At 31.2% G+C, this 27,276-nt stretch overlaps 1 protein-coding gene across 1 annotated transcript in view; it reads right to left on the bottom strand.

The window, feature by feature from the left end:
• TTN (titin) overlaps positions 1–27,276 on the bottom strand; it is a 501,281-nt gene that overhangs the window by 296,708 nt on the left and 177,297 nt on the right. The window contains exons 146-161 of the mRNA XM_078776713.1: positions 26,467–26,514; positions 25,513–25,590; positions 25,342–25,358; positions 24,813–24,870; positions 24,559–24,606; positions 22,677–22,727; positions 20,769–20,816; positions 18,863–18,910; positions 16,981–17,031; positions 13,167–13,214; positions 11,284–11,334; positions 9,381–9,428; positions 7,485–7,535; positions 5,590–5,637; positions 3,691–3,741; positions 1,798–1,845 (exon numbers count right to left, since the gene is read on the bottom strand). Of these exons, the coding sequence (XP_078632839.1) occupies positions 1,798–1,845; positions 3,691–3,741; positions 5,590–5,637; positions 7,485–7,535; positions 9,381–9,428; positions 11,284–11,334; positions 13,167–13,214; positions 16,981–17,031; positions 18,863–18,910; positions 20,769–20,816; positions 22,677–22,727; positions 24,559–24,606; positions 24,813–24,870; positions 25,342–25,358; positions 25,513–25,590; positions 26,467–26,514 (792 nt within the window). The remainder of the gene's footprint in view (positions 1–1,797; positions 1,846–3,690; positions 3,742–5,589; positions 5,638–7,484; positions 7,536–9,380; positions 9,429–11,283; positions 11,335–13,166; positions 13,215–16,980; positions 17,032–18,862; positions 18,911–20,768; positions 20,817–22,676; positions 22,728–24,558; positions 24,607–24,812; positions 24,871–25,341; positions 25,359–25,512; positions 25,591–26,466; positions 26,515–27,276) is intronic.

Genomic DNA, 27,276 nt, shown 5'->3' with positions numbered 1-27,276 from the left:
TTGGCAATGCTTTTATAAGCTGCATCCTCAAAAAGATAATTCATCAGAAAAGAGAAGGTGGTATCAAAAAGGTGGTATCCTTCTAAAGGTGGTATCAGAAAAGAGAAGAAGGCATTCTTTCTGTAATTTTGCAGATGATTGACAACTGTCAACTTCATTGCAAAAAATGCAATTGACCAAACCTTTGATTAAATCTTTAACTTGCTTTTGAGGAATCAAATTGACTTCTTTGCCTTCAGGGTTAAATATAAGGAAGATAAACAGCTATCAAATAATGGAACCTATTTATTTCAGACAATGGATGTGTTTGATCACTGACGTGAGTTTATCACTTTTGTAAGTATTTGATCAATGCATCACATCAATACTTTCATTTCACTTTTGCCTCAATAAATAAGTGTTCCAATTTTGTGAATCAATCAAAAAATTATAAAATCAACTCAAGAAATCTGCTCTTAAATGTTTTCCAATGATGCTAATCTTCTAGAATCAAGGAGGTTTCAACCAATACAAATGTTATCTCTGTACCAATCAATGAATAGACAAGGAACACAGTGATCATAACAATTTTGATATCTTAAAATATTTTGAGTTGTCAATACATCATCAACAAAGAGGGTATTGCTTTTATTCAGCAAAATGTGTCAAAAGGATAATAACCTCAAGAAAAGTTCCTTAAATGAAATAAAAATCTGAAGTACAAGATAATTCAGTGTATCGTGAAATCGATGTGGACGTCTATTCCAGTTGTGAAAAATAGAGTGTAATTACAATAATGTGAGTATGTCATAAGCCTGTTTTGGGCTAATAAAATGCATTATTTTGCTCAAATGCATTTACAATCACCTCTAAAAATAGGTTTTTTCTTGTAAGGAACCTCAGAAACCTCTTTTGCCTTGAGAGGAACCTCAGCTTCCTCTTCTGCTGTGGGGCAGGTTAAGCAACGAGTTTAAAACCCTTCAAAATTGATATGAAATAAATTGGTTGCAGACAAAGGAAGTGCCTTGGAAAATGCATGTATGAGGTCTGTTTGGAAAATAATCAATTCATTTAATCAATTGAAAGAGACAAATATCTCCACCCTGCCACCCCTCACAAAATAATTTTAAAATATTCCTTTCAAACTATCGTTTATTGGACCAAAAGTTGTCAAAATGTTTACAAAGCGTTCACTCTTTGGGATTCCCTTTTCATAAAAATGTTCGGCAAATATTTCAAATGATATATTAAAAATATGTATTTTTTTTTTTGCTCAAAAGTTTTTGCGAGCATGTAAATATCAGCATTGTGCAATCAATTGTCATCCTGGTCTTCTTGAACGTGATAACAGAATGGCTCTATGTGATGTATTTCTGTGTTGTCAGTTCTTAAGATTATTGCAAAAGTAGTTATTTTTACATTTTACAATATGAGATCAAATAAAATATCCAATGTAAGATATGCATTATCAGAGAGCTGTGTTCAACAATAATTTGGAAATAATTAGTTTTTACAAAGTTTAATTATCAAAATGGTGGTGATAAATCAAAGCATTGTTAACTTGATAATACCCGCACTCTTTGGGAAACACTGCGTTCATAAAACTATGATTATTTTTTCAAACTGTATTTGTAACATGCCTGATTTTGATGTCAGCATTCAATTTCCAAGGTCAATTACTTGCACATGCACCAAAATTTGTAAAATTTGAAAAGATAATCGGGCACGAAAAAGATTCTGTTCAGAGATGTTTTTGTTTCATCAAAATAATGTACAAATGCATTTGTTTTTTTTCAAAAGAAAATGCATTTCAAGTACCTCTTGAAACAACTTTTGGTTTCCTAGGAACTTCGACTTCTTCAGGCACTGCGAAATAGCAAAAAGTATTTTAATAATGATTTTATATAAAACTTTGGATTAATCCCAGAGTAACTTTGGCATTAAAGGGGGGAAAATGAAGATGTTTTTTTGGCAACGCATTCATAAATTGTATCATCTAATTAGTCTCATCGTATATTCATTGGAAAGGAAAACAAGACATTATTTCTGTAATTTTGCAGATGAATGACAACTGTCAACTTCACTGCAAAAATGTTGTTGATCAAACCTTTGATAAGTTCTTTAATTTGCTTTTGAGGAATCAAATTCACTTCTTTGCCTTCATGGTTAAATAAAAGGAAGATAAATATCTCTCAGAAAGTGGAACCTAATTATTTCAGAAAATGAATGTCTGATTCATGGCATGAGATTATCACTTTTAAAAGTATTTGATCAATGCATCACATCGATGCTTTCATTTTAGCTTTGCCTCAATGGAGAAATGTTTCAATTTTTTCATCAATTATAAAATTTACAACATCAAACCGAGAAACCTGCTCTTAAATGTTTTCCGATAAAGGTCATCTTCTAAAATTAAGGCAGTTTCAACCACAACAAGCACTGTCTCCATACAAAAAAATGGAATAGAGAAAGAATGCAATTATCATTACAATTTTGAGATTTTGAAATATTTTTGCATGATCAACATAATATCAACAAACAAGGAATTCCTTTTATTCACTTTTTGTGCCAAAAGGATCATAACTTGAAGAAAACTTACTTTCATGAAGTAAAAATGTTAAGTGCAACGTAATTCAGCACTGTATATCGTGAAATTGATGTTTATCCCAGAAGTTGTGAAAAATATAGTGTAACCACAATGATGTGAGTATGTCATAAGACTGGTTTTGGCTAATAAAATGCATTATTTTGCTCAAATGCATTTGCATTCACCTCTAATAATAGGTTTAGCCTTGTGAGGAATTTCAGAATCCTCTTTTGCTTTGAGAGGAACCTCAGCTCCCTTTTCTGTAGGGCAGGTTCAGGAAATAGTTTAAAATACTTTCAAAATTGATATGAAATAAATTGGTTTCGGACAAATGAAATAACTTGGAAAAATGCATGTATTAGGTCCGTTGGAACAAAATTCAATTCCTTTATTCAAATGAAAGAAAAAAACAATATCCCCAAACAAAAAAACTAATCAAACAATATCACTTACAAACTATTGTTTGTTGGAAGAAAAATTGTATCAAAATGTTGACAAATTTCTTACTCTTTGGAGTTCCTTTTTGTCAATAGTGTTTGGCAAATATTTCAGGTGCTAAATTCAAAATATGTTATTTTTTTGCTCAAACGTTATTGTGAGCATGCAAACTTCAACATTGTGCAATTGTCATCCTGGTCCTCATGAACGTGATAACGAGAAGGCTCTATGTTATTTTTTGTTGTTGTTGTTGTCGTTCGTTTTTAAAAGTTTTGCAAAAGTAGTTATTTTTACCTTTTGCAATATGAGGCCAAATAAAATATCCAACATAAGATATGCATTATCAGAGAGCTGTGATAAAAACAAATTTGGAAATTATTTGCTTTACAAAGTTTAAATATCAAAATGGTGGTGATAAGTTTGAACATTGTTAACGTGATACCTGCACTTTGTGATACGTTGTGTAAATGAAACTAATATGATTATTTTTTCAAACTGCATTTTAACATGCCTGATTATGATGTCAGCATTCAATTTCCAAGCTCACTGAGGTGCATGTGCTCCAACATTTGCACAATTTGAAAAGCTAATATGGCACGATAAAAAATTCTGGGAAAATATGTTTGCGTTTCATCAACACACTGTACAAATGCATTTTTTTTTCAAAGAAAATGCATTTCAAGTACCTCTTGGAACAGGTTTTGGTTTCCTTAGAACTTCGACTTCTTCTTCAGGCACTGCGAAGTAGCAAAAAGTATTTTAATAATGATTTTCTGAAAAACTTTGGATTATTCCCATGGACATTAATGCATTGAAAGGGGAAAAATGAAGATTTTTGTTGGCAATGCTTTTATAAGCTGCATCCTCAAAAAGATAATTCATCAGAAAAGAGAAGAAGGCATTCTTTCTGTAATTTTGCAGATGATTGACAACTGTCAACTTCACTGCAAAAAATGCAATTGACCAAACCTTTGATTAAATCTTTAACTTGCTTTTGAGGAATCAAATTGACTTCTTTGCCTTCAGGGTTAAATATAAGGAAGATAAACAGCTATCAAATAATGGAACCTATTTATTTCAGACAATGGATGTGTTTGATCACTGACGTGAGTTTATCACTTTTGTAAGTATTTGATCAATGCATCACATCAATACTTTCATTTCACTTTTGCCTCAATAAATAAGTGTTCCAATTTTGTGAATCAATCAAAAAATTATAAAATCAACTCAAGAAATCTGCTCTTAAATGTTTTCCAATGATGCTAATCTTCTAGAATTAAGGAGGTTTCAACCAATACAAATGTTATCTCTGTAGCAATCAATGAATAGACAAGGAACACAGTGATCATAACAATTTTGATATCTTAAAATATTTTGAGTTGTCAATACATCATCAACAAAGAGGGTATTGCTTTTATTCAGCAAAATGTGTCAAAAGGATAATAACCTCAAGAAAAGTTACTTTAATGAAATAAAAATCTGAAGTACAAGATAATTCAGTGTATCGTGAAATCGATGTGGACGTCTATTCCAGTTGTGAAAAATAGAGTGTAATTACAATAATGTGAGTATGTCATAAGCCTGTTTTTGGCTAATAAAATGCATTATTTTGCTCAAATGCATTTACAATCACCTCTAAAAATAGGTTTTTTCTTGTAAGGAACCTCAGAAACCTCTTTTGCCTTGAGAGGAACCTCAGCTTCCTCTTCTGCTGTGGGGCAGGTTAAGCAACTAGTTTAAAATCCCTTCAAAATTGATATGAAATAAATTGGTTGCAGACAAAGGAAGTGCCTTGGAAAATGCATGTATGAGGTCTGTTTGGAAAATAATCAATTCATTTAATCAATTGAAAGAGACAAATATCTCCACCCTGCCACCCCTCACAAAATAATTTTAAAATATTCCGTTCAAACTATCGTTTATTGGACCAAAAGTTGTCAAAATGTTTACAAAGCGCTCACTCTTTGGGATTCCCTTTTCATAAAAATGTTCGGCAAATATTTCAAATGATACATTAAAAATATGTATTTTTTTTTTTGCTCAAAAGTTTTTGCGAGCATGTAAATATCAGCATTGTGCAATCAATTGTCATCCTGGTCTTCTTGAACTTGATAACAGGATGGCTCTATGTGATGTATTTCTGTGTTGTCAGTTCTTAAGATTATTGCAAAAGTAGTTATTTTTACATTTTACAATATGAGATCAAATAAAATATCCAATGTAAGATATGCATTATCAGAGAGCTGTGTTCAACAATAATTTGGAAATAATTAGTTTTTACAAAGTTTAATTATCAAAATGGTGGTGATAAATCAAAGCATTGTTAACTTGATAATACCCGCACTCTTTGGGAAACACTGCGTTCATAAAACTATGATTATTCTTTCAAACTGTATTTGTAACATGCCTGATTTTGATGTCAGCATTCAATTTCCAAGGTCAATTACTTACACATGCACCAAAATTTGTAAAATTTGAAAAGATAATCGGGCACGAAAAAGATTCTGTTCAGAGATGTTTTTGTTTCATCAAAATAATGTACAAATGCATTTGTTTTTTTTCAAAAGAAAATGCATTTCAAGTACCTCTTGAAACAACTTTTGGTTTCCTAGGAACTTCGACTTCTTCAGGCACTGCGAAATAGCAAAAAGTATTTTAATAATGATTTTATATAAAACTTTGGATTAATCCCAGAGTAACTTTGGCATTAAAGGGGGGAAAATGAAGATGTTTTTTTGGCAACGCATTCATAAATTGTATCATCTAATTAGTCTCATCGTATATTCATTGGAAAGGAAAACAAGACATTATTTCTGTAATTTTGCAGATGAATGACAACTGTCAACTTCACTGCAAAAATGTTGTTGATCAAACCTTCGATAAGTTCTTTAATTTGCTTTTGAGGAATCAAATTCACCTCTTTGCCTTCATGGTTAAATAAAAGGAAGATAAATATCTCTCAGAAAGTGGAACCTAATTATTTCAGAAAATGAATGTCTGATTCATGGCATGAGATTATCACTTTTAAAAGTATTTGATCGATGCATCACATCGATGCTTTCATTTTAGCTTTGCCTCAATGGAGAAATGTTTCAATTTTTTCATCAATTATCAAATTTACAACATCAAACCGAGAAACCTGCTCTTATATGTTTTCCGATAAAGGTCATCTTCTAAAATTAAGGCAGTTTCAACCACAACAAGCACTGTCTCCATACAAAAAAATGGAATAGAGAAAGAATGCAATGATCATTACAATTTTGAGATTTTGAAATATTTTTGCATGATCAACATAATATCAACAAACAAGGAATTCCTTTTATTCACTTTTTGTGCCAAAAGGATCATAACTTGAAGAAAACTTACTTTCATGAAGTAAAAATGTTAAGTGCAACGTAATTCAGCACTGTATATCGTGAAATTGATGTTTATCCCAGAAGTTGTGAAAAATATAGTGTAACCACAATGATGTGAGTATGTCATAAGACTGGTTTTGGCTAATAAAATGCATTATTTTGCTCAAATGCATTTGCATTCACCTCTAATAATAGGTTTAGCCTTGTGAGGAATTTCAGATTCCTCTTTTGCTTTGAGAGGAACCTCAGCTCCCTTTTCTGCTGTAGGGCAGGTTCAGGAAATAGTTTAAAATACTTTCAAAATTGATATGAAATAAATTGGTTTCGGACAAATGAAGTAACTTGGAAAAATGCATGTATTAGGTCCGTTGGAACAAAATTCAATTCCTTTATTCAAATGAAAGAAAAAAACAATATCCCCAAACAAAAAAACTAATCAAACAATATCACTTACAAACTATTGTTTGTTGGAAGAAAAATTGTATCAAAATGTTGACAAATTTCTTACTCTTTGGAGTTCCTTTTTGTCAATAGTGTTTGGCAAATATTTCAGGTGCTAAATTCAAAATATGTTATTTTTTTGCTCAAAAGTTATTGTGAGCATGCAAACTTCAACATTGTGCAATTGTCATCCTGGTCCTCATGAACATGATAACGAGAAGGCTCGATGTGATTTCATTTTGTTGTTGTTGTCGTTCGTTTTTAAAAGTTTTGCAAAAGTAGTTATTTTTACCCTTTGCAATATGAGGCCAAATAAAATATCCAACATAAGATATGCATTATCAGAGAGCTGTGATAAAAACAAATTTGGAAATTATTTGCTTTACAAAGTTTAAATATCAAAATGGTGGTGATAAGTTTGAGCATTGTTAACGTGATACCTGCACTTTGTGATACGTTGTGTAAATGAAACTAATATGATTATTTTTTCAAACTGTATTTTAACATGCCTGATTATGATGTCAGCATTCAATTTCCAAGCTCACTGAGGTGCATGTGCTCCAACATTTGCACAATTTGAAAAGCTAATATGGCACGATAAAAAATTCTGGGAAAATATGTTTGCGTTTCATCAACACACTGTACAAATGCATTTTTTTTCAAAGAAAATGCATTTCAAGTACCTCTTGGAACAGGTTTTGGTTTCCTTAGAACTTCGACTTCTTCTTCAGGCACTGCGAAGTAGCAAAAAGTATTTTAATAATTATTTTCTGAAAAACTTTGGATTATTCCCATGGACATTAATGCATTGAAAGGGGCAAAATGAAGATTTATGTTGGCAATGCTTTTAAAAGCTGCATCCTCAAAAAGATAATTCATCAGAAAAGAGAAGAAGGCATTCTTTCTGTAATTTTGCAGATGATTGACAACTGTCAACTTCACGGCAAAAAATGCAATTGACCAAACCTTTGATTAAATCTTTAACTTGCTTTTGAGGAATCAAATTGACTTCTTTGCCTTCAGGGTTAAATATAAGGAAGATAAACAGCTATCAAGTAATGGAACCTATTTATTTCAGACAATGGATGTGTTTGATCACTGACATGAGTTTATCACTTTTGTAAGTATTTGATCAATGCATCACATCAATACTTTCATTTCACTTTTGCCTCAATAAATAAGTGTTCCAATTTTGTGAATCAATCAAAAAATTATAAAATCAACTCAAGAAATCTGCTCTTAAATGTTTTCCAATGATGCTAATCTTCTAGAATCAAGGAGGTTTCAACCAATACAAATGTTATCTCTGTAGCAATCAATGAATAGACAAGGAACACAGTGATCATAACAATTTTGATATCTTAAAATATTTTGAGTTGTCAATACATCATCAACAAAGAGGGTATTGCTTTTATTCAGCAAAATGTGTCAAAAGGATAATAACCTCAAGAAAAGTTACTTTAATGAAATAAAAATCTGAAGTACAAGATAATTCAGTGTATCGTGAAATCGATGTGGACGTCTATTCCAGTTGTGAAAAATAGAGTGTAATTACAATAATGTGAGTATGTCATAAGCCTGTTTTTGGCTAATAAAATGCATTATTTTGCTCAAATGCATTTACAATCACCTCTAAAAATAGGTTTTTTCTTGTGAGGAACCTCAGAAACCTCTTTTGCCTTGAGAGGAACCTCAGCTTCCTCTTCTGCTGTGGGGCAGGTTAAGCAACTAGTTTAAAATCCCTTCAAAATTGATATGAAATAAATTGGTTGCAGACAAAGGAAGTGCCTTGGAAAATGCATGTATGAGGTCTGTTTGGAAAATAATCAATTCATTTAATCAATTGAAAGAGACAAATATCTCCACCCTGCCACCCCTCACAAAATAATTTTAAAATATTCCTTTCAAACTATCGTTTGTTGGACCAAAAGTTGTCAAAATGTTTACAAAGCGTTCACTCTTTGGGATCCCCTTTTCATAAAAATGTTCGGCAAATATTTCAAATGATATATTAAAAAAATGTATTTTTTTTTGCTCAAATGTTTTTGCGAGCATGTAAATATCAGCATTGTGCAATCAATTGTCATCCAGGTCTTCTTGAACGTGATAACAGGATGGCTCTATGTGATGTATTTCTGTGTTGTCAGTTCTTCAGATTATTGCAAAAGTAGTTATTTTTACATTTTACAATATGAGATCAAATAAAATATCCAATGTAAGATATGCATTATCAGAGAGCTGTGTTCAACAATAATTTGGAAATAATTAGTTTTTACAAAGTTTAATTATCAAAATGGTGGTGATAAATCAAAGCATTTTTAACTTGATAATACCCGCACTCTTTGGGAAACACTGCGTTCATAAAACTATGATTACTTTTTCAAACTGTATTTGTAACATGCCTGATTTTGATGTCAGCATTCAATTTCCAAGGTCAATTACTTACACATGCACCAAAATTTGTAAAATTTGAAAAGATAATCGGGCACGAAAAAGTTGTGTTCAGAGATGTTTTTGTTTCATCAAAATAATGTAAAAATGCATTTGTTTTTTTTCAAAAGAAAATGCATTTCAAGTACCTCTTGAAACAACTTTTGGTTTCCGAGGAACTTCGACTTCTTCAGGCACTGCGAAATAGCAAAAAGTATTTTAATAATGATTTTATATAAAACTTTGGATTAATCCCAGAGTAACTTTGGCATTAAAGGGGGGAAAATGAAGATGTTTTTTTGGCAACGCATTCATAAATTGTATCATCTAATTAGTCTCATCGTATATTCATTGGAAAGGAAAACAAGACATTATTTCTGTAATTTTGCAGATGAATGACAACTGTCAACTTCACTGCAAAAATGTTGTTGATCAAACCTTTGATAAGTTCTTTAATTTGCTTTTGAGGAATCAAATTCACCTCTTTGCCTTCATGGTTAAATAAAAGGAATATAAATATCTCTCAGAAAGTGGAACCTAATTATTTCAGAAAATGAATGTCTGATTCATGGCATGAGATTATCACTTTTAAAAGTATTTGATCAATGCATCACATCGATGCTTTCATTTTAGCTTTGCCTCAATGGAGAAATGTTTCAATTTTTTCATCAATTATCAAATTTACAACATCAAACCGAGAAACCTGCTCTTATATGTTTTCCGATAAAGGTCATCTTCTAAAATTAAGGCAGTTTCAACCACAACAAGCACTGTCTCCATACAAAAAAATGGAATAGAGAAAGAATGCAATGATCATTACAATTTTGAGATTTTGAAATATTTTTGCATGATCAACATAATATCAACAAACAAGGAATTCCTTTTATTCACTTTTTGTGTCAAAAGGATCATAACTTGAAGAAAACTTACTTTCATGAAGTAAAAATGTTAAGTGCAACGTAATTCAGCACTGTATATCGTGAAATTGATGTTTATCCCAGAAGTTGTGAAAAATATAGTATAACCACAATGATGTGAGTATGTCATAAGACTGGTTTTGGCTAATAAAATGCATTATTTTGCTCAAATGCATTTGCATTCACCTCTAATAATAGGTTTAGCCTTGTGAGGAATTTCAGATTCCTCTTTTGCTTTGAGAGGAACCTCAGCTCCCTTTTCTGCTGTAGGGCAGGTTCAGGAAATAGTTTAAAATACTTTCAAAATTGATATGAAATAAATTGGTTTGGGACAAATGAAGTAACTTGGAAAAATGCATGTATTAGGTCCGTTGGAACAAAATTCAATTCCTTTATTCAAATGAAAGAAAAAAACAATATCCCCAAACAAAAAAACTAATCAAACAATATCACTTACAAACTATTGTTTGTTGGAAGAAAAATTGTATCAAAATGTTGACAAATTTCTTACTCTTTGGAGTTCCTTTTTGTCAATAGTGTTTGGCAAATATTTCAGGTGCTAAATTCAAAATATGTTATTTTTTTGCTCAAAAGTTATTGTGAGCATGCAAACTTCAACATTGTGCAATTGTCATCCTGGTCCTCATGAACGTGATAACGAGAAGGCTCGATGTGATTTCATTTTGTTGTTGTTGTCGTTCGTTTTTAAAAGTTTTGCAAAAGTAGTTATTTTTACCCTTTGCAATATGAGGCCAAATAAAATATCCAACATAAGATATGCATTATCAGAGAGCTGTGATAAAAACAAATTTGGAAATTATTTGCTTTACAAAGTTTAAATATCAAAATGGTGGTGATAAGTTTGAGCATTGTTAACGTGATACCTGCACTTTGTGATACGTTGTGTAAATGAAACTAATATGATTATTTTTTCAAACTGTATTTTAACATGCCTGATTATGATGTCAGCATTCAATTTCCAAGCTCACTGAGGTGCATGTGCTCCAACATTTGCACAATTTGAAAAGCTAATAAAAGCTAAAAGCACGATAAAAAATTCTGGGAAAATATGTTTGCGTTTCATCAACACACTGTACAAATGCTTTTTTTTTCAAAGAAAATGCACTTCAAGTACCTCTTGGAAGAGGTTTTGGTTTCCTTAGAACTTCGACTTCTTCTTCAGGCACTGCGAAGTAGCAAAAAGTATTTTAATAATGATTTTCTGAAAAACTTTGGATTATTCCCATGGACATTAATGCATTGAAAGGGACAAAATGAAGATTTTCTGTTGGTAATGCTTTTAGAAGCTGCATCCTCAAAAAGATAATTCATCAGAAAAGAGAAGAAGGCATTCTTTCTGTAATTTTACAGGTGATTGACAACAGTTAACTTCACTGCAAAAAATGCAATTGACCAAACCTTTGATTAAATCTTTAACTTGCTTTTGAGGAATCAAATTGACTTCTTTGCCTTCAGGGTTAAATATAAGGAAGATAAACAGCTATCAAATAATGGAACCTATTTATTTCAGACAATGGATGTGTTTGATCACTGACGTGAGTTTATCACTTTTGTAATTATTTGATCAATGCATCACATCAATACTTTCATTTCACTTTTGCCTCAATAAATAAGTGTTCCAATTTTGTGAATCAATCAAAAAATTATAAAATCAACTCAAGAAATCTGCTCTTAAATGTTTTCCAATGATGCTAATCTTCTAGAATCAAGGAGGTTTCAACGAATACAAATGTTATCTCTGTACCAATCAATGAATAGACAATGAACACAGTGATCATAATAATTTTGATATCTTAAAATATTTTGAGTTGTCAATACATCATCAACAAAGAGGGTATTGCTTTTATTCAGCAAAATGTGTCAAAAGGATAATAACCACAAGAAAATTTACTTTAATGAAATAAAAATGTGAAGTACAAGATAATTCAGTGTATCGTGAAATCGATGTGGACGTCTATTCCAGTTGTGAAAAATAGAGTGTAATTACAATAATGTGAGTCTGTCATAAGCCTGTTTTTGGCTAATAAAATGCATTATTTTGCTCAAATGCATTTAAAATCACCTCTAATAATAGGTTTTTTCTTGTGAGGAGCCTCAGAAACCTCTTTTGCCTTGAGAGGAACCTCAGCTTCCTCTTCTGCTGTGGGGCAGGTTAAGCAACTAGTTTAAAATCCATGAAATAAATTGGTTGCAGACAAAGGAAGTGCCTTGGAAAATGCATGTATGAGGTCTGTTTGGAAAATAATCAATTCATTTAATCAATTGAAAGAGACAAATATCTCCACCCTGCCACCCCTCACAAAATAATTTTAAAATATTCCTTTCAAACTATCATTTGTTGGACCAAAAGTTGTCAAAATGTTTACAAAGCGTTCACTCTTTGGGATTCCCTTTTCATAAAAATGTTCGGCAAATATTTCAAATGATATATTAAAAATATGTATTTTTTTTTTTTGCTCAAATGTTTTTGCGAGCATGTAAATATCAGCATTGTGCAATCAATTGTCATCCTGGTCTTCTTGAACGTGATAACAGGATGGCTCTATGTGATGTATTTCTGTGTTGTCAGTTCTTAAGATTATTGCAAAAGTAGTTATTTTTACCTTTTGCAATATGAGGCCAAATAAAATATCCAACATAAGATATGCATTATCAGAGAGCTGTGATAAAATCAAATTTGGAAATTATTTGCTTTACAAAGTTTAAATATCAAAATGGTGGTGATAAGTTTGAGCATTGTTAACTTGATACCTGCACTTTGTGATACGTTGTGTCAATGGAACTAATATGATTATTTTTTCAAACTGTATTTGAATGTGCCTGATTGTGATGTCAGCAATCAATTTCCAAGGTCAATTACTTACACATGCACCAAAATTTGTAAAATTTTAAAAGATGATCGGGCACGAAAAAAATTATGTTCAGAGATGTTTTTGTTTCATCAAAATAATGTACAAATGCTTCTTTTTTTTTTTAAAGAAAATGCATTTCAAGTACCTCTTGAAACAACTTTTGGTTTCCTAGGAACTTCGACTTCTTCAGGCACTGCGAATTCGCAAAAAGTATTTTAATAATGATTTTACATAAAACTTTGGATTAATCCCAGAGTAACTTCGGCATTAACGGGGGGAAAATGAAGATGTTTTTTTGGCAAGGCAGTCATAAATTGTAACCTCTAATTAGTCTCATAGTATATTCATTGGAAAGGAAAACAAGACATTATTTCTGTAATTTTGCAGATGAATGACAACCGTCAACTTCACTGAAAAAAATGTTATTGATCAAACCTTTGATAAGTTCTTTAACTTGCTTTTGAGGAATCAAATTCACTTATTTGCCTTCAGGGTTAAATATAAGGAAGATAAACAGCTATCAAATAATGGAACATATTTATTTCAGATAATGGATGTGTTTGATCACTGACGTGAGTTTATCACTTTTATAAGTATTTGATCAATGCATCACATCAATACTTTCATTTCACTTTTGCCTCAATAAATAAGTGTTCCAATTTTGTGAATCAATCAAAAAATTATAAAATCAACTCAAGAAATCTGCTCTTAAATGTTTTCCAATTATGCTAATCTTCTAAAATCAAGGAGGTTTCAACCAATACAAATGTTATCTCTGTACCAATCAATGAATAGACAAGGAACACAGTGATCATAACAATTTTGATATATTAAAATATTTTGAGTTGTCAATACATCATCAACAAAGAGGGTATTGCTTTTATTCAGCAAAATGTGTCAAAAGGATAATAACCTCAAGAAAAGTTACTTTAATGAAATAAAAATCTGAAGTACAAGGTAATTCAGTGTATCGTGAAATCGATGTGGACGTCTATTCCAGTTGTGAAAAATAGAGTATAATTACAATAATGTGAGTATGTCATAAGCCTGTTTTTGGCTCATAAAATGCATTATTTTGCTCAAATGCATTTACAATCACCTCTAATAATAGGTTTTTTCTTGTGAGGAACCTCAGAAACCTCTTTTGCCTTGAGAGGAACCTCAGCTTCCTCTTCTGCTGTGGGGCAGGTTGAGCAACTAGTTTAAAATCCCTTCAAAATTGATATGAAATAAATTGGTTGCAGACAAAGGAAGTGCCTTGGAAAATGCATGTATGAGGTCTGCTTGGAAAATAATCAATTCATTTCATCAATTGAAAGTGACAAATATCTCCAGCCTGTCACCCCTCACAAAATAATTTTAAAATATTCCTTTCAAACTATCGTTTGTTCGACCAAAAGTTGTCAAAATGTTTACAAAGCGTTCACTCTTTGGGATTACCTTTTCATAAAAATGTTCGGCAAATATTTCAAATGATATATTAAAAATATGTATTTTTTTTTTTTGCTCAAATGTTTTTGCGAGCATGTAAATATCAGCATTGTGCAATCTATTGTCATCCGGGTCTTCTTGAACGTGATAACAGGATGGCTCTATGTGATGTATTTCTGTGTTGTCAGTTCTTAAGATTATTGCAAAAGTAGTTATTTTTACATTTTACAATATGAGATCAAATAAAATATCCAATGTAAGATACGCATTATCAGAGAGCTGTGTTCAACAATAATTTGGAAATAATTAGTTTTTACAAAGTTTAATTATCAAAATGGTGGTGATAAATCAAAGCATTGTTAACTTGATAATACCCGCACTCTCTGGGAAACACTGCGTTCATAAAACTATGATTATTTTTTCAAACTGTATTTGTAACATGCCTGATTTTGATGTCAGCATTCAATTTCCAAGGTCAATTACTTACACATGCACCAAAATTTGTAAAATTTGAAAAGATAATCGGGCACGAAAAAAATTCTGTTCAGAGATGTTTTTGTTTCATCAAAATAATGTACAAATGCATTTTTTTTTTTCAAAATAAAATGCATTTCAAGTACCTCTTGAAACAACTTTTGGTTTCCTGGGAATTTCGACTTCTTCAGGCACTGCGAAATAGCAAAAAGTATTTTAATAATGATTTTATATAAAACTTTGGATTAATCCCAGAGTAACTTTGGCATTAAAGGGGGGAAAATGAAGATGTTTTTTTGGCAAAGCATTCATAAATTGTATCATCTAATTAGTCTCATAGTATATTCATTGGAAAGGAAAACAAGACATTATTTCTGTAATTTTGCAGATGAATGACAACTGTCAACTTCACTGCAAAAATGTTGTTGATCAAAACTTTGATAAGTTCTTTAATTTGCTTTTGAGGAATCAAATTCACTTCTTTGCCTTCATGGTTAAATAAAAGGAAGATAAATATCTCTCAGAAAGTGGAACCTAATTATTTCAGAAAATGAATGTCTGATTCATGGCATGAGATCATCACTTTTAAAAGTATTTGATCAATGCATCACATCGATGCTTTCATTTTAGCTTTGCCTCAATGGAGAAATGTTTCAATTTTTTTCATCAATTATAAAATTTACAACATCAAACCGAGAAACCTGCTCTTAAATGTTTTCCGATAAAGGTCATCTTCTAAAATTAAGGCAGTTTCAACCACAACAAGCACTGTCTCCATACAAGAAAATGGAATACAGAAAGAATGCAATGATCATTACAATTTTGAGATTTTGAAATATTTTTGCATGATGAACATAATATCAACAAACAAGGAATTCCTTTTATTCACTTTTTGTGCCAAAAGGATCATAACTTGAAGAAAACTTACTTTCATGAAGTAAAAATGTTAAGTGCAACGTAATTCAGCACTGTATATCGTGAAATTGATGTGGATGTTTATCCCAGGAGTTGTGAAAAATATAGTGTAACCACAATGATGTGAGTATGTCATAAGACTGGTTTTGGCTAATAAAATGCATTATTTTGCTCAAATGCATTTGCATTCACCTCTAATAATAGGTTTAGCCTTGCGAGGAATTTCAGATGCCTCTTTTGCTTTGAGAGGAACCTCAGCTCCCTTTTCTGCTGTATGGCAGGTTCAGGAAATAGTTTAAAATACTTTCAAAATTGATATGAAATAAATTGGTTTCGGACAAATGAAGTAACTTGGAAAAATGCATGTATTAGGTCCGTTGGAACAAAATTCAATTCCTTTATTCAAATGAAAGAAAAAAACAATATCCCCAAACAAAAAAACTAATCAAACAATATCACTTACAAACTATTGTTTGTTGGAAGAAAAATTGTATCAAAATGTTGACAAATTTCTTACTCTTTGGAGTTCCTTTTTGTCAATAGTGTTTGGCAAATAATTCAGGTGCTAAATTCAAAATATGTTATTTTTTTGCTCAAAAGTTATTGTGAGCATGCAAACTTCAACATTGTGCAATTGTCATCCTGGTCCTCATGAACGTGATAACGAGAAGGCTCGATGTGATTTCTTTTTGTTGTGTTGTAGTTCGTTTTTAAAAGTTTTGCAAAAGTAGTTATTTTTACCTTTTGCAATATGAGGCCAAATAAAATATCCAACATAAGATATGCATTATCAGAGAGCTGTGATAAAAACAATTTGGAAATTATTTGCTTTACAAAGTTTAAATATCAAAATGGTGGTGATAAGTTTGAGCATTGTTAACGTGATACCTGCACTTTGTGATACGTTGTGTAAATGAAACTAATATGATTATTTTTTCAAACTGTATTTTAACATGCCTGATTATGATGTCAGCATTCAATTTCCAAGCTCACTGAGGTGCATGTGCTCCAACATTTGCACAATTTGAAAAGCTAATAAAAGCTAAAAGCACGATAAAAAATTCTGGGAAAATATGTTTGCGTTTCATCAACACACTGTACAAATGCTTTTTTTTTCAAAGAAAATGCACTTCAAGTACCTCTTGGAAGAGGTTTTGGTTTCCTTAGAACTTCGACTTCTTCTTCAGGCACTGCGAAGTAGCAAAAAGTATTTTAATAATGATTTTCTGAAAAACTTTGGATTATTCCCATGGACATTAATGCATTGAAAGGGACAAAATGAAGATTTTCTGTTGGTAATGCTTTTAGAAGCTGCATCCTCAAAAAGATAATTCATCAGAAAAGAGAAGAAGGCATTGTTTCTGTAATTTTACAGGTGATTGACAACTGTCAACTTCACTGCAAAAAATGCAATTGACCAAACCTTTGATTAAATCTTTAACTTGCTTTTGAGGAATCAAATTGACTTCTTTGCCTTCAGGGTTAAATATAAGGAAGATAAACAGCTATCAAATAATGGAACCTATTTATTTCAGACAATGGATGTGTTTGATCACTGACGTGAGTTTATCACTTTTGTAATTATTTGATCAATGCATCACATCAATACTTTCATTTCACTTTTGCCTCAATAAATAAGTGTTCCAATTTTGTGAATCAATCAAAAAATTATAAAATCAACTCAAGAAATCTGCTCTTAAATGTTTTCCAATGATGCTAATCTTCTAGAATCAAGGAGGTTTCAACGAATACAAATGTTATCTCTGTACCAATCAATGAATAGACAAGGAACACAGTGATCATAATAATTTTGATATCTTAAAATATTTTGAGTTGTCAATACATCATCAACAAAGAGGGTATTGCTTTTATTCAGCAAAATGTGTCAAAAGGATAATAACCACAAGAAAATTTACTTTAATGAAATAAAAATGTGAAGTACAAGATAATTCAGTGTATCGTGAAATCGATGTGGACATCTATTCCAGTTGTGAAAAATAGAGTGTAATTACAATAATGTGAGTCTGTCATAAGCCTGTTTTTGGCTAATAAAATGCATTATTTTGCTCAAATGCATTTAAAATCACCTCTAATAATAGGTTTTTTCTTGTGAGGAGCCTCAGAAACCTCTTTTGCCTTGAGAGGAACCTCAGCTTCCTCTTCTGCTGTGGGGCAGGTTAAGCAACTAGTTTAAAATCCATGAAATAAATTGGTTGCAGACAAAGGAAGTGCCTTGGAAAATGCATGTATGAGGTCTGTTTGGAAAATAATCAATTCATTTAATCAATTGAAAGAGACAAATATCTCCACCCTGCCACCCCTCACAAAATAATTTTAAAATATTCCTTTCAAACTATCATTTGTTGGACCAAAAGTTGTCAAAATGTTTACAAAGCGTTCACTCTTTGGGATTCCCTTTTCATAAAAATGTTCGGCAAATATTTCAAATGATATATTAAAAATATGTATTTTTTTTTTTGCTCAAATGTTTTTGCGAGCATGTAAATATCAGCATTGTGCAATCAATTGTCATCCTGGTCTTCTTGAACGTGATAACAGGATGGCTCTATGTGATGTATTTCTGTGTTGTCAGTTCTTAAGATTATTGCAAAAGTAGTTATTTTTACCTTTTGCAATATGAGGCCAAATAAAATATCCAACATAAGATATGCATTATCAGAGAGCTGTGATAAAATCAAATTTGGAAATTATTTGCTTTACAAAGTTTAAATATCAAAATGGTGGTGATAAGTTTGAGCATTGTTAACTTGATACCTGCACTTTGTGATACGTTGTGTCAATGGAACTAATATGATTATTTTTTCAAACTGTATTTGAATGTGCCTGATTGTGATGTCAGCAATCAATTTCCAAGGTCAATTACTTACACATGCACCAAAATTTGTAAAATTTTAAAAGATGATCGGGCACGAAAAAAATTATGTTCAGAGATGTTTTTGTTTCATCAAAATAATGTACAAATGCTTCTTTTTTTTTTTAAAGAAAATGCATTTCAAGTACCTCTTGAAACAACTTTTGGTTTCCTAGGAACTTCGACTTCTTCAGGCACTGCGAATTCGCAAAAAGTATTTTAATAATGATTTTACATAAAACTTTGGATTAATCCCAGAGTAACTTCGGCATTAACGGGGGGAAAATGAAGATGTTTTTTTGGCAAGGCAGTCATAAATTGTAACCTCTAATTAGTCTCATAGTATATTCATTGGAAAGGAAAACAAGACATTATTTCTGTAATTTTGCAGATGAATGACAACCGTCAACTTCACTGAAAAAAATGTTATTGATCAAACCTTTGATAAGTTCTTTAACTTGCTTTTGAGGAATCAAATTCACTTATTTGCCTTCAGGGTTAAATATAAGGAAGATAAACAGCTATCAAATAATGGAACATATTTATTTCAGATAATGGATGTGTTTGATCACTGACGTGAGTTTATCACTTTTATAAGTATTTGATCAATGCATCACATCAATACTTTCATTTCACTTTTGCCTCAATAAATAAGTGTTCCAATTTTGTGAATCAATCAAAAAATTATAAAATCAACTCAAGAAATCTGCTCTTAAATGTTTTCCAATTATGCTAATCTTCTAAAATCAAGGAGGTTTCAACCAATACAAATGTTATCTCTGTACCAATCAATGAATAGACAAGGAACACAGTGATCATAACAATTTTGATATATTAAAATATTTTGAGTTGTCAATACATCATCAACAAAGAGGGTATTGCTTTTATTCAGCAAAATGTGTCAAAAGGATAATAACCTCAAGAAAAGTTACTTTAATGAAATAAAAATCTGAAGTACAAGGTAATTCAGTGTATCGTGAAATCGATGTGGACGTCTATTCCAGTTGTGAAAAATAGAGTATAATTACAATAATGTGAGTATGTCATAAGCCTGTTTTTGGCTCATAAAATGCATTATTTTGCTCAAATGCATTTACAATCACCTCTAATAATAGGTTTTTTCTTGTGAGGAACCTCAGAAACCTCTTTTGCCTTGAGAGGAACCTCAGCTTCCTCTTCTGCTGTGGGGCAGGTTGAGCAACTAGTTTAAAATCCCTTCAAAATTGATATGAAATAAATTGGTTGCAGACAAAGGAAGTGCCTTGGAAAATGCATGTATGAGGTCTGCTTGGAAAATAATCAATTCATTTCATCAATTGAAAGTGACAAATATCTCCAGCCTGTCACCCCTCACAAAATAATTTTAAAATATTCCTTTCAAACTATCGTTTGTTCGACCAAAAGTTGTCAAAATGTTTACAAAGCGTTCACTCTTTGGGATTACCTTTTCATAAAAATGTTCGGCAAATATTTCAAATGATATATTAAAAATATGTATTTTTTTTTTTTGCTCAAATGTTTTTGCGAGCATGTAAATATCAGCATTGTGCAATCTATTGTCATCCGGGTCTTCTTGAACGTGATAACAGGATGGCTCTATGTGATGTATTTCTGTGTTGTCAGTTCTTAAGATTATTGCAAAAGTAGTTATTTTTACATTTTACAATATGAGATCAAATAAAATATCCAATGTAAGATACGCATTATCAGAGAGCTGTGTTCAACAATAATTTGGAAATAATTAGTTTTTACAAAGTTTAATTATCAAAATGGTGGTGATAAATCAAAGCATTGTTAACTTGATAATACCCGCACTCTCTGGGAAACACTGCGTTCATAAAACTATGATTATTTTTTCAAACTGTATTTGTAACATGCCTGATTTTGATGTCAGCATTCAATTTCCAAGGTCAATTACTTACACATGCACCAAAATTTGTAAAATTTGAAAAGATAATCGGGCACGAAAAAAATTCTGTTCAGAGATGTTTTTGTTTCATCAAAATAATGTACAAATGCATTTTTTTTTTTCAAAATAAAATGCATTTCAAGTACCTCTTGAAACAACTTTTGGTTTCCTGGGAATTTCGACTTCTTCAGGCACTGCGAAATAGCAAAAAGTATTTTAATAATGATTTTATATAAAACTTTGGATTAATCCCAGAGTAACTTTGGCATTAAAGGGGGGAAAATGAAGATGTTTTTTTGGCAAAGCATTCATAAATTGTATCATCTAATTAGTCTCATAGTATATTCATTGGAAAGGAAAACAAGACATTATTTCTGTAATTTTGCAGATGAATGACAACTGTCAACTTCACTGCAAAAATGTTGTTGATCAAAACTTTGATAAGTTCTTTAATTTGCTTTTGAGGAATCAAATTCACTTCTTTGCCTTCATGGTTAAATAAAAGGAAGATAAATATCTCTCAGAAAGTGGAACCTAATTATTTCAGAAAATGAATGTCTGATTCATGGCATGAGATCATCACTTTTAAAAGTATTTGATCAATGCATCACATCGATGCTTTCATTTTAGCTTTGCCTCAATGGAGAAATGTTTCAATTTTTTTCATCAATTATAAAATTTACAACATCAAACCGAGAAACCTGCTCTTAAATGTTTTCCGATAAAGGTCATCTTCTAAAATTAAGGCAGTTTCAACCACAACAAGCACTGTCTCCATACAAGAAAATGGAATACAGAAAGAATGCAATGATCATTACAATTTTGAGATTTTGAAATATTTTTGCATGATGAACATAATATCAACAAACAAGGAATTCCTTTTATTCACTTTTTGTGCCAAAAGGATCATAACTTGAAGAAAACTTACTTTCATGAAGTAAAAATGTTAAGTGCAACGTAATTCAGCACTGTATATCGTGAAATTGATGTGGATGTTTATCCCAGGAGTTGTGAAAAATATAGTGTAACCACAATGATGTGAGTATGTCATAAGACTGGTTTTGGCTAATAAAATGCATTATTTTGCTCAAATGCATTTGCATTCACCTCTAATAATAGGTTTAGCCTTGCGAGGAATTTCAGATGCCTCTTTTGCTTTGAGAGGAACCTCAGCTCCCTTTTCTGCTGTATGGCAGGTTCAGGAAATAGTTTAAAATACTTTCAAAATTGATATGAAATAAATTGGTTTCGGACAAATGAAGTAACTTGGAAAAATGCATGTATTAGGTCCGTTGGAACAAAATTCAATTCCTTTATTCAAATGAAAGAAAAAAACAATATCCCCAAACAAAAAAACTAATCAAACAATATCACTTACAAACTATTGTTTGTTGGAAGAAAAATTGTATCAAAATGTTGACAAATTTCTTACTCTTTGGAGTTCCTTTTTGTCAATAGTGTTTGGCAAATAATTCAGGTGCTAAATTCAAAATATGTTATTTTTTTGCTCAAAAGTTATTGTGAGCATGCAAACTTCAACATTGTGCAATTGTCATCCTGGTCCTCATGAACGTGATAACGAGAAGGCTCGATGTGATTTCTTTTTGTTGTGTTGTAGTTCGTTTTTAAAAGTTTTGCAAAAGTAGTTATTTTTACCTTTTGCAATATGAGGCCAAATAAAATATCCAACATAAGATATGCATTATCAGAGAGCTGTGATAAAAACAATTTGGAAATTATTTGCTTTACAAAGTTTAAATATCAAAATGGTGGTGATAAGTTTGAGCATTGTTAACGTGATACCTGCACTTTGTGATACGTTGTGTAAATGAAACTAATATGATTATTTTTTCAAACTGTATTTTAACATGCCTGATTATGATGTCAGCATTCAATTTCCAAGCTCACTGAGGTGCATGTGCTCCAACATTTGCACAATTTGAAAAGCTAATAAAAGCTAAAAGCACGATAAAAAATTCTGGGAAAATATGTTTGCGTTTCATCAACACACTGTACAAATGCTTTTTTTTTCAAAGAAAATGCACTTCAAGTACCTCTTGGAAGAGGTTTTGGTTTCCTTAGAACTTCGACTTCTTCTTCAGGCACTGCGAAGTAGCAAAAAGTATTTTAATAATGATTTTCTGAAAAACTTTGGATTATTCCCATGGACATTAATGCATTGAAAGGGACAAAATGAAGATTTTCTGTTGGTAATGCTTTTAGAAGCTGCATCCTCAAAAAGATAATTCATCAGAAAAGAGAAGAAGGCATTGTTTCTGTAATTTTACAGGTGATTGACAACTGTCAACTTCACTGCAAAAAATGCAATTGACCAAACCTTTGATTAAATCTTTAACTTGCTTTTGAGGAATCAAATTGACTTCTTTGCCTTCAGGGTTAAATATAAGGAAGATAAACAGCTATCAAATAATGGAACCTATTTATTTCAGACAATGGATGTGTTTGATCACTGACGTGAGTTTATCACTTTTGTAATTATTTGATCAATGCATCACATCAATACTTTCATTTCACTTTTGCCTCAATAAATAAGTGTTCCAATTTTGTGAATCAATCAAAAAATTATAAAATCAACTCAAGAAATCTGCTCTTAAATGTTTTCCAATGATGCTAATCTTCTAGAATCAAGGAGGTTTCAACGAATACAAATGTTATCTCTGTACCAATCAATGAATAGACAAGGAACACAGTGATCATAATAATTTTGATATCTTAAAATATTTTGAGTTGTCAATACATCATCAACAAAGAGGGTATTGCTTTTATTCAGCAAAATGTGTCAAAAGGATAATAACCACAAGAAAATTTACTTTAATGAAATAAAAATGTGAAGTACAAGATAATTCAGTGTATCGTGAAATCGATGTGGACATCTATTCCAGTTGTGAAAAATAGAGTGTAATTACAATAATGTGAGTCTGTCATAAGCCTGTTTTTGGCTAATAAAATGCATTATTTTGCTCAAATGCATTTAAAATCACCTCTAATAATAGGTTTTTTCTTGTGAGGAGCCTCAGAAACCTCTTTTGCCTTGAGAGGAACCTCAGCTTCCTCTTCTGCTGTGGGGCAGGTTAAGCAACTAGTTTAAAATCCATGAAATAAATTGGTTGCAGACAAAGGAAGTGCCTTGGAAAATGCATGTATGAGGTCTGTTTGGAAAATAATCAATTCATTTAATCAATTGAAAGAGACAAATATCTCCACCCTGCCACCCCTCACAAAATAATTTTAAAATATTCCTTTCAAACTATCATTTGTTGGACCAAAAGTTGTCAAAATGTTTACAAAGCGTTCACTCTTTGGGATTCCCTTTTCATAAAAATGTTCGGCAAATATTTCAAATGATATATTAAAAATATGTATTTTTTTTTTTGCTCAAATGTTTTTGCGAGCATGTAAATATCAGCATTGTGCAATCAATTGTCATCCTGGTCTTCTTGAACGTGATAACAGGATGGCTCTATGTGATGTATTTCTGTGTTGTCAGTTCTTAAGATTATTGCAAAAGTAGTTATTTTTACCTTTTGCAATATGAGGCCAAATAAAATATCCAACATAAGATATGCATTATCAGAGAGCTGTGATAAAATCAAATTTGGAAATTATTTGCTTTACAAAGTTTAAATATCAAAATGGTGGTGATAAGTTTGAGCATTGTTAACTTGATACCTGCACTTTATGATACGTTGTGTCAATGGAACTAATATGATTATTTTTTCAAACTGTATTTGAACGTGCCTGATTGTGATGTCAGCAATCAATTTCCAAGGTCAATTACTTACACATGCACCAAAATTTGTAAAATTTGAAAAGATGATCGGGCACGAAAAAAATTATGTTCAGAGATGTTTTTGTTTCATCAAAATAATGTACAAATGCTTCTTTTTTTTTTTAAAGAAAATGCATTTCAAGTACCTCTTGAAATAACTTTTGGTTTCCTAGGAACTTCGACTTCTTCAGGCACTGCAAATTCGCAAAAAGTATTTTAATAATGATTTTACATAAAACTTTGGATTAATCCCAGAGTAACTTCGGCATTAACGGGGGGAAAATGAAGATGTTTTTTTGGCAAGGCAGTCATAAATTGTAACCTCTAATTAGTCTCATAGTATATTCATTGGAAAGGAAAACAAGACATTATTTCTGTAATTTTGCAGATGAATGACAACCGTCAACTTCACTGAAAAAAATGTTATTGATCAAACCTTTGATAAGTTCTTTAACTTGCTTTTGAGGAATCAAATTCACTTATTTGCCTTCAGGGTTAAATATAAGGAAGATAAACAGCTATCAAATAATGGAACCTATTTATTTCAGATAATGGATGTGTTTGATCACTGACGTGAGTTTATCACTTTTATAAGTATTTGATCAATGCATCACATCAATACTTTCATTTCACTTTTGCCTCAATAAATAAGTGTTCCAATTTTGTGAATCAATCAAAAAATTATAAAATCAACTCAAGAAATCTGCTCTTAAATGTTTTCCAATTATGCTAATCTTCTAAAATCAAGGAGGTTTCAACCAATACAAATGTTATCTCTGTACCAATCAATGAATAGACAAGGAACACAGTGATCATAACAATTTTGATATATTAAAATATTTTGAGTTGTCAATACATCATCAACAAAGAGGGTATTGCTTTTATTCAGCAAAATGTGTCAAAAGGATAATAACCTCAAGAAAAGTTACTTTAATGAAATAAAAATCTGAAGTACAAGGTAATTCAGTGTATCGTGAAATCGATGTGGACGTCTATTCCAGTTGTGAAAAATAGAGTATAATTACAATAATGTGAGTATGTCATAAGCCTGTTTTTGGCTCATAAAATGCATTATTTTGCTCAAATGCATTTACAATCACCTCTAATAATAGGTTTTTTCTTGTGAGGAACCTCAGAAACCTCTTTTGCCTTGAGAGGAACCTCAGCTTCCTCTTCTGCTGTGGGGCAGGTTGAGCAACTAGTTTAAAATCCCTTCAAAATTGATATGAAATAAATTGGTTGCAGACAAAGGAAGTGCCTTGGAAAATGCATGTATGAGGTCTGCTTGGAAAATAATCAATTCATTTCATCAATTGAAAGTGACAAATATCTCCAGCCTGTCACCCCTCACAAAATAATTTTAAAATATTCGTTTCAAACTATCGTTTGTTCGACCAAAAGTTGTCAAAATGTTTACAAAGCGTTCACTCTTTGGGATTACCTTTTCATAAAAATGTTCGGTAAATATTTCAAATGATATATTAAAAATATGTATTTTTTTTTTTTGCTCAAATGTTTTTGCGAGCATGTAAATATCAGCATTGTGCAATCTATTGTCATCCGGGTCTTCTTGAACGTGATAACAGGATGGCTCTATGTGATGTATTTCTGTGTTGTCAGTTCTTAAGATTATTGCAAAAGTAGTTATTTTTACATTTTACAATATGAGATCAAATAAAATATCCAATGTAAGATATGCATTATCAGAGAGCTGTGTTCAACAATAATTTGGAAATAATTAGTTTTTACAAAGTTTAATTATCAAAATGGTGGTGATAAATCAAAGCATTGTTAACTTGATAATACCCGCACTCTTTGGGAAACACTGCGTTCATAAAACTATGATTATTTTTTCAAACTGTATTTGTAACATGCCTGATTTTGATGTCAGCATTCAATTTCCAAGGTCAATTACTTACACATGCACCAAAATTTGTAAAATTTGAAAAGATAATCGGGCACGAAAAAAATTCTGTTCAGAGGATGTTTTTGTTTCATCAAAATAATGTACAAATGCTTTTTTTTTTTTTCAAAAGAAAATGCATTTCAAGTACCTCTTGAAGCAACTTTTGTTTTCCTAGGAACTTCGACTTCTTCAGGCACTGCGAAATAGCAAAAAGTATTTTAATAATGATTTTATATAAAACTTTGGATTAATCCCAGAGTAACTTTGGCATTAAAGGGGGGAAAATGAAGATGTTTTTTTGGCAACGCATTCATAAATTGTATCATCTAATTAGTCTCATCGTATATTCATTGGAAAGGAAAACAAGACATTATTTCTGTAATTTTGCAGATGAATGACAACTGTCAACTTCACTGCAAAAATGTTGTTGATCAAACCTTTGATAAGTTCTTTAATTTGCTTTTGAGGAATCAAATTCACTTCTTTGCCTTCAGGGTTAAATAAAAGGAAGATAAATATCTCTCAGAAAGTGGGACCTAATTATTTCAGAAAATGAATGTCTGATTCCTGGCATGAGATTATCACTTTTAAAAGTATCTGATCAATGCATCACATCGATGCTTTCATTTTAACTTTGCCTCAATGGAGAAATGTTTCTATTTTTTTCATCAATTATAAAATTTACAACATCAAACCGAAAAACCTGCTCTTAAATGTTTTCCGAAAAAGGTCATCTTCTAAAATTAAGGCAGTTTCAACCACAACAAGCACTGTCTCCATACAAAAAAATGGAATAGAGAAAGAATGCCATGATCATTACAATTTTGAGATTTTGAAATATTTTGCATGATCAACATAATATCAACAAACAAGGAATTCCTTTTATTCACTTTTTGTGCCAAAAGGATCATAAGTTGAAGAAAACTTACTTTCATGAAGTAAAAATGTTAAGTGCAAC

Source organism: Myxine glutinosa, chromosome 1 (genome assembly GCF_964187855.1).
Source record: "Myxine glutinosa chromosome 1, kmMyxGlut1.1, whole genome shotgun sequence".
Classification (NCBI taxonomy): domain Eukaryota; kingdom Metazoa; phylum Chordata; class Myxini; order Myxiniformes; family Myxinidae; genus Myxine; species Myxine glutinosa.
Note: the sequence above shows the minus strand (reverse complement) of the source record. Positions and strands in the feature narration are given on the sequence as shown.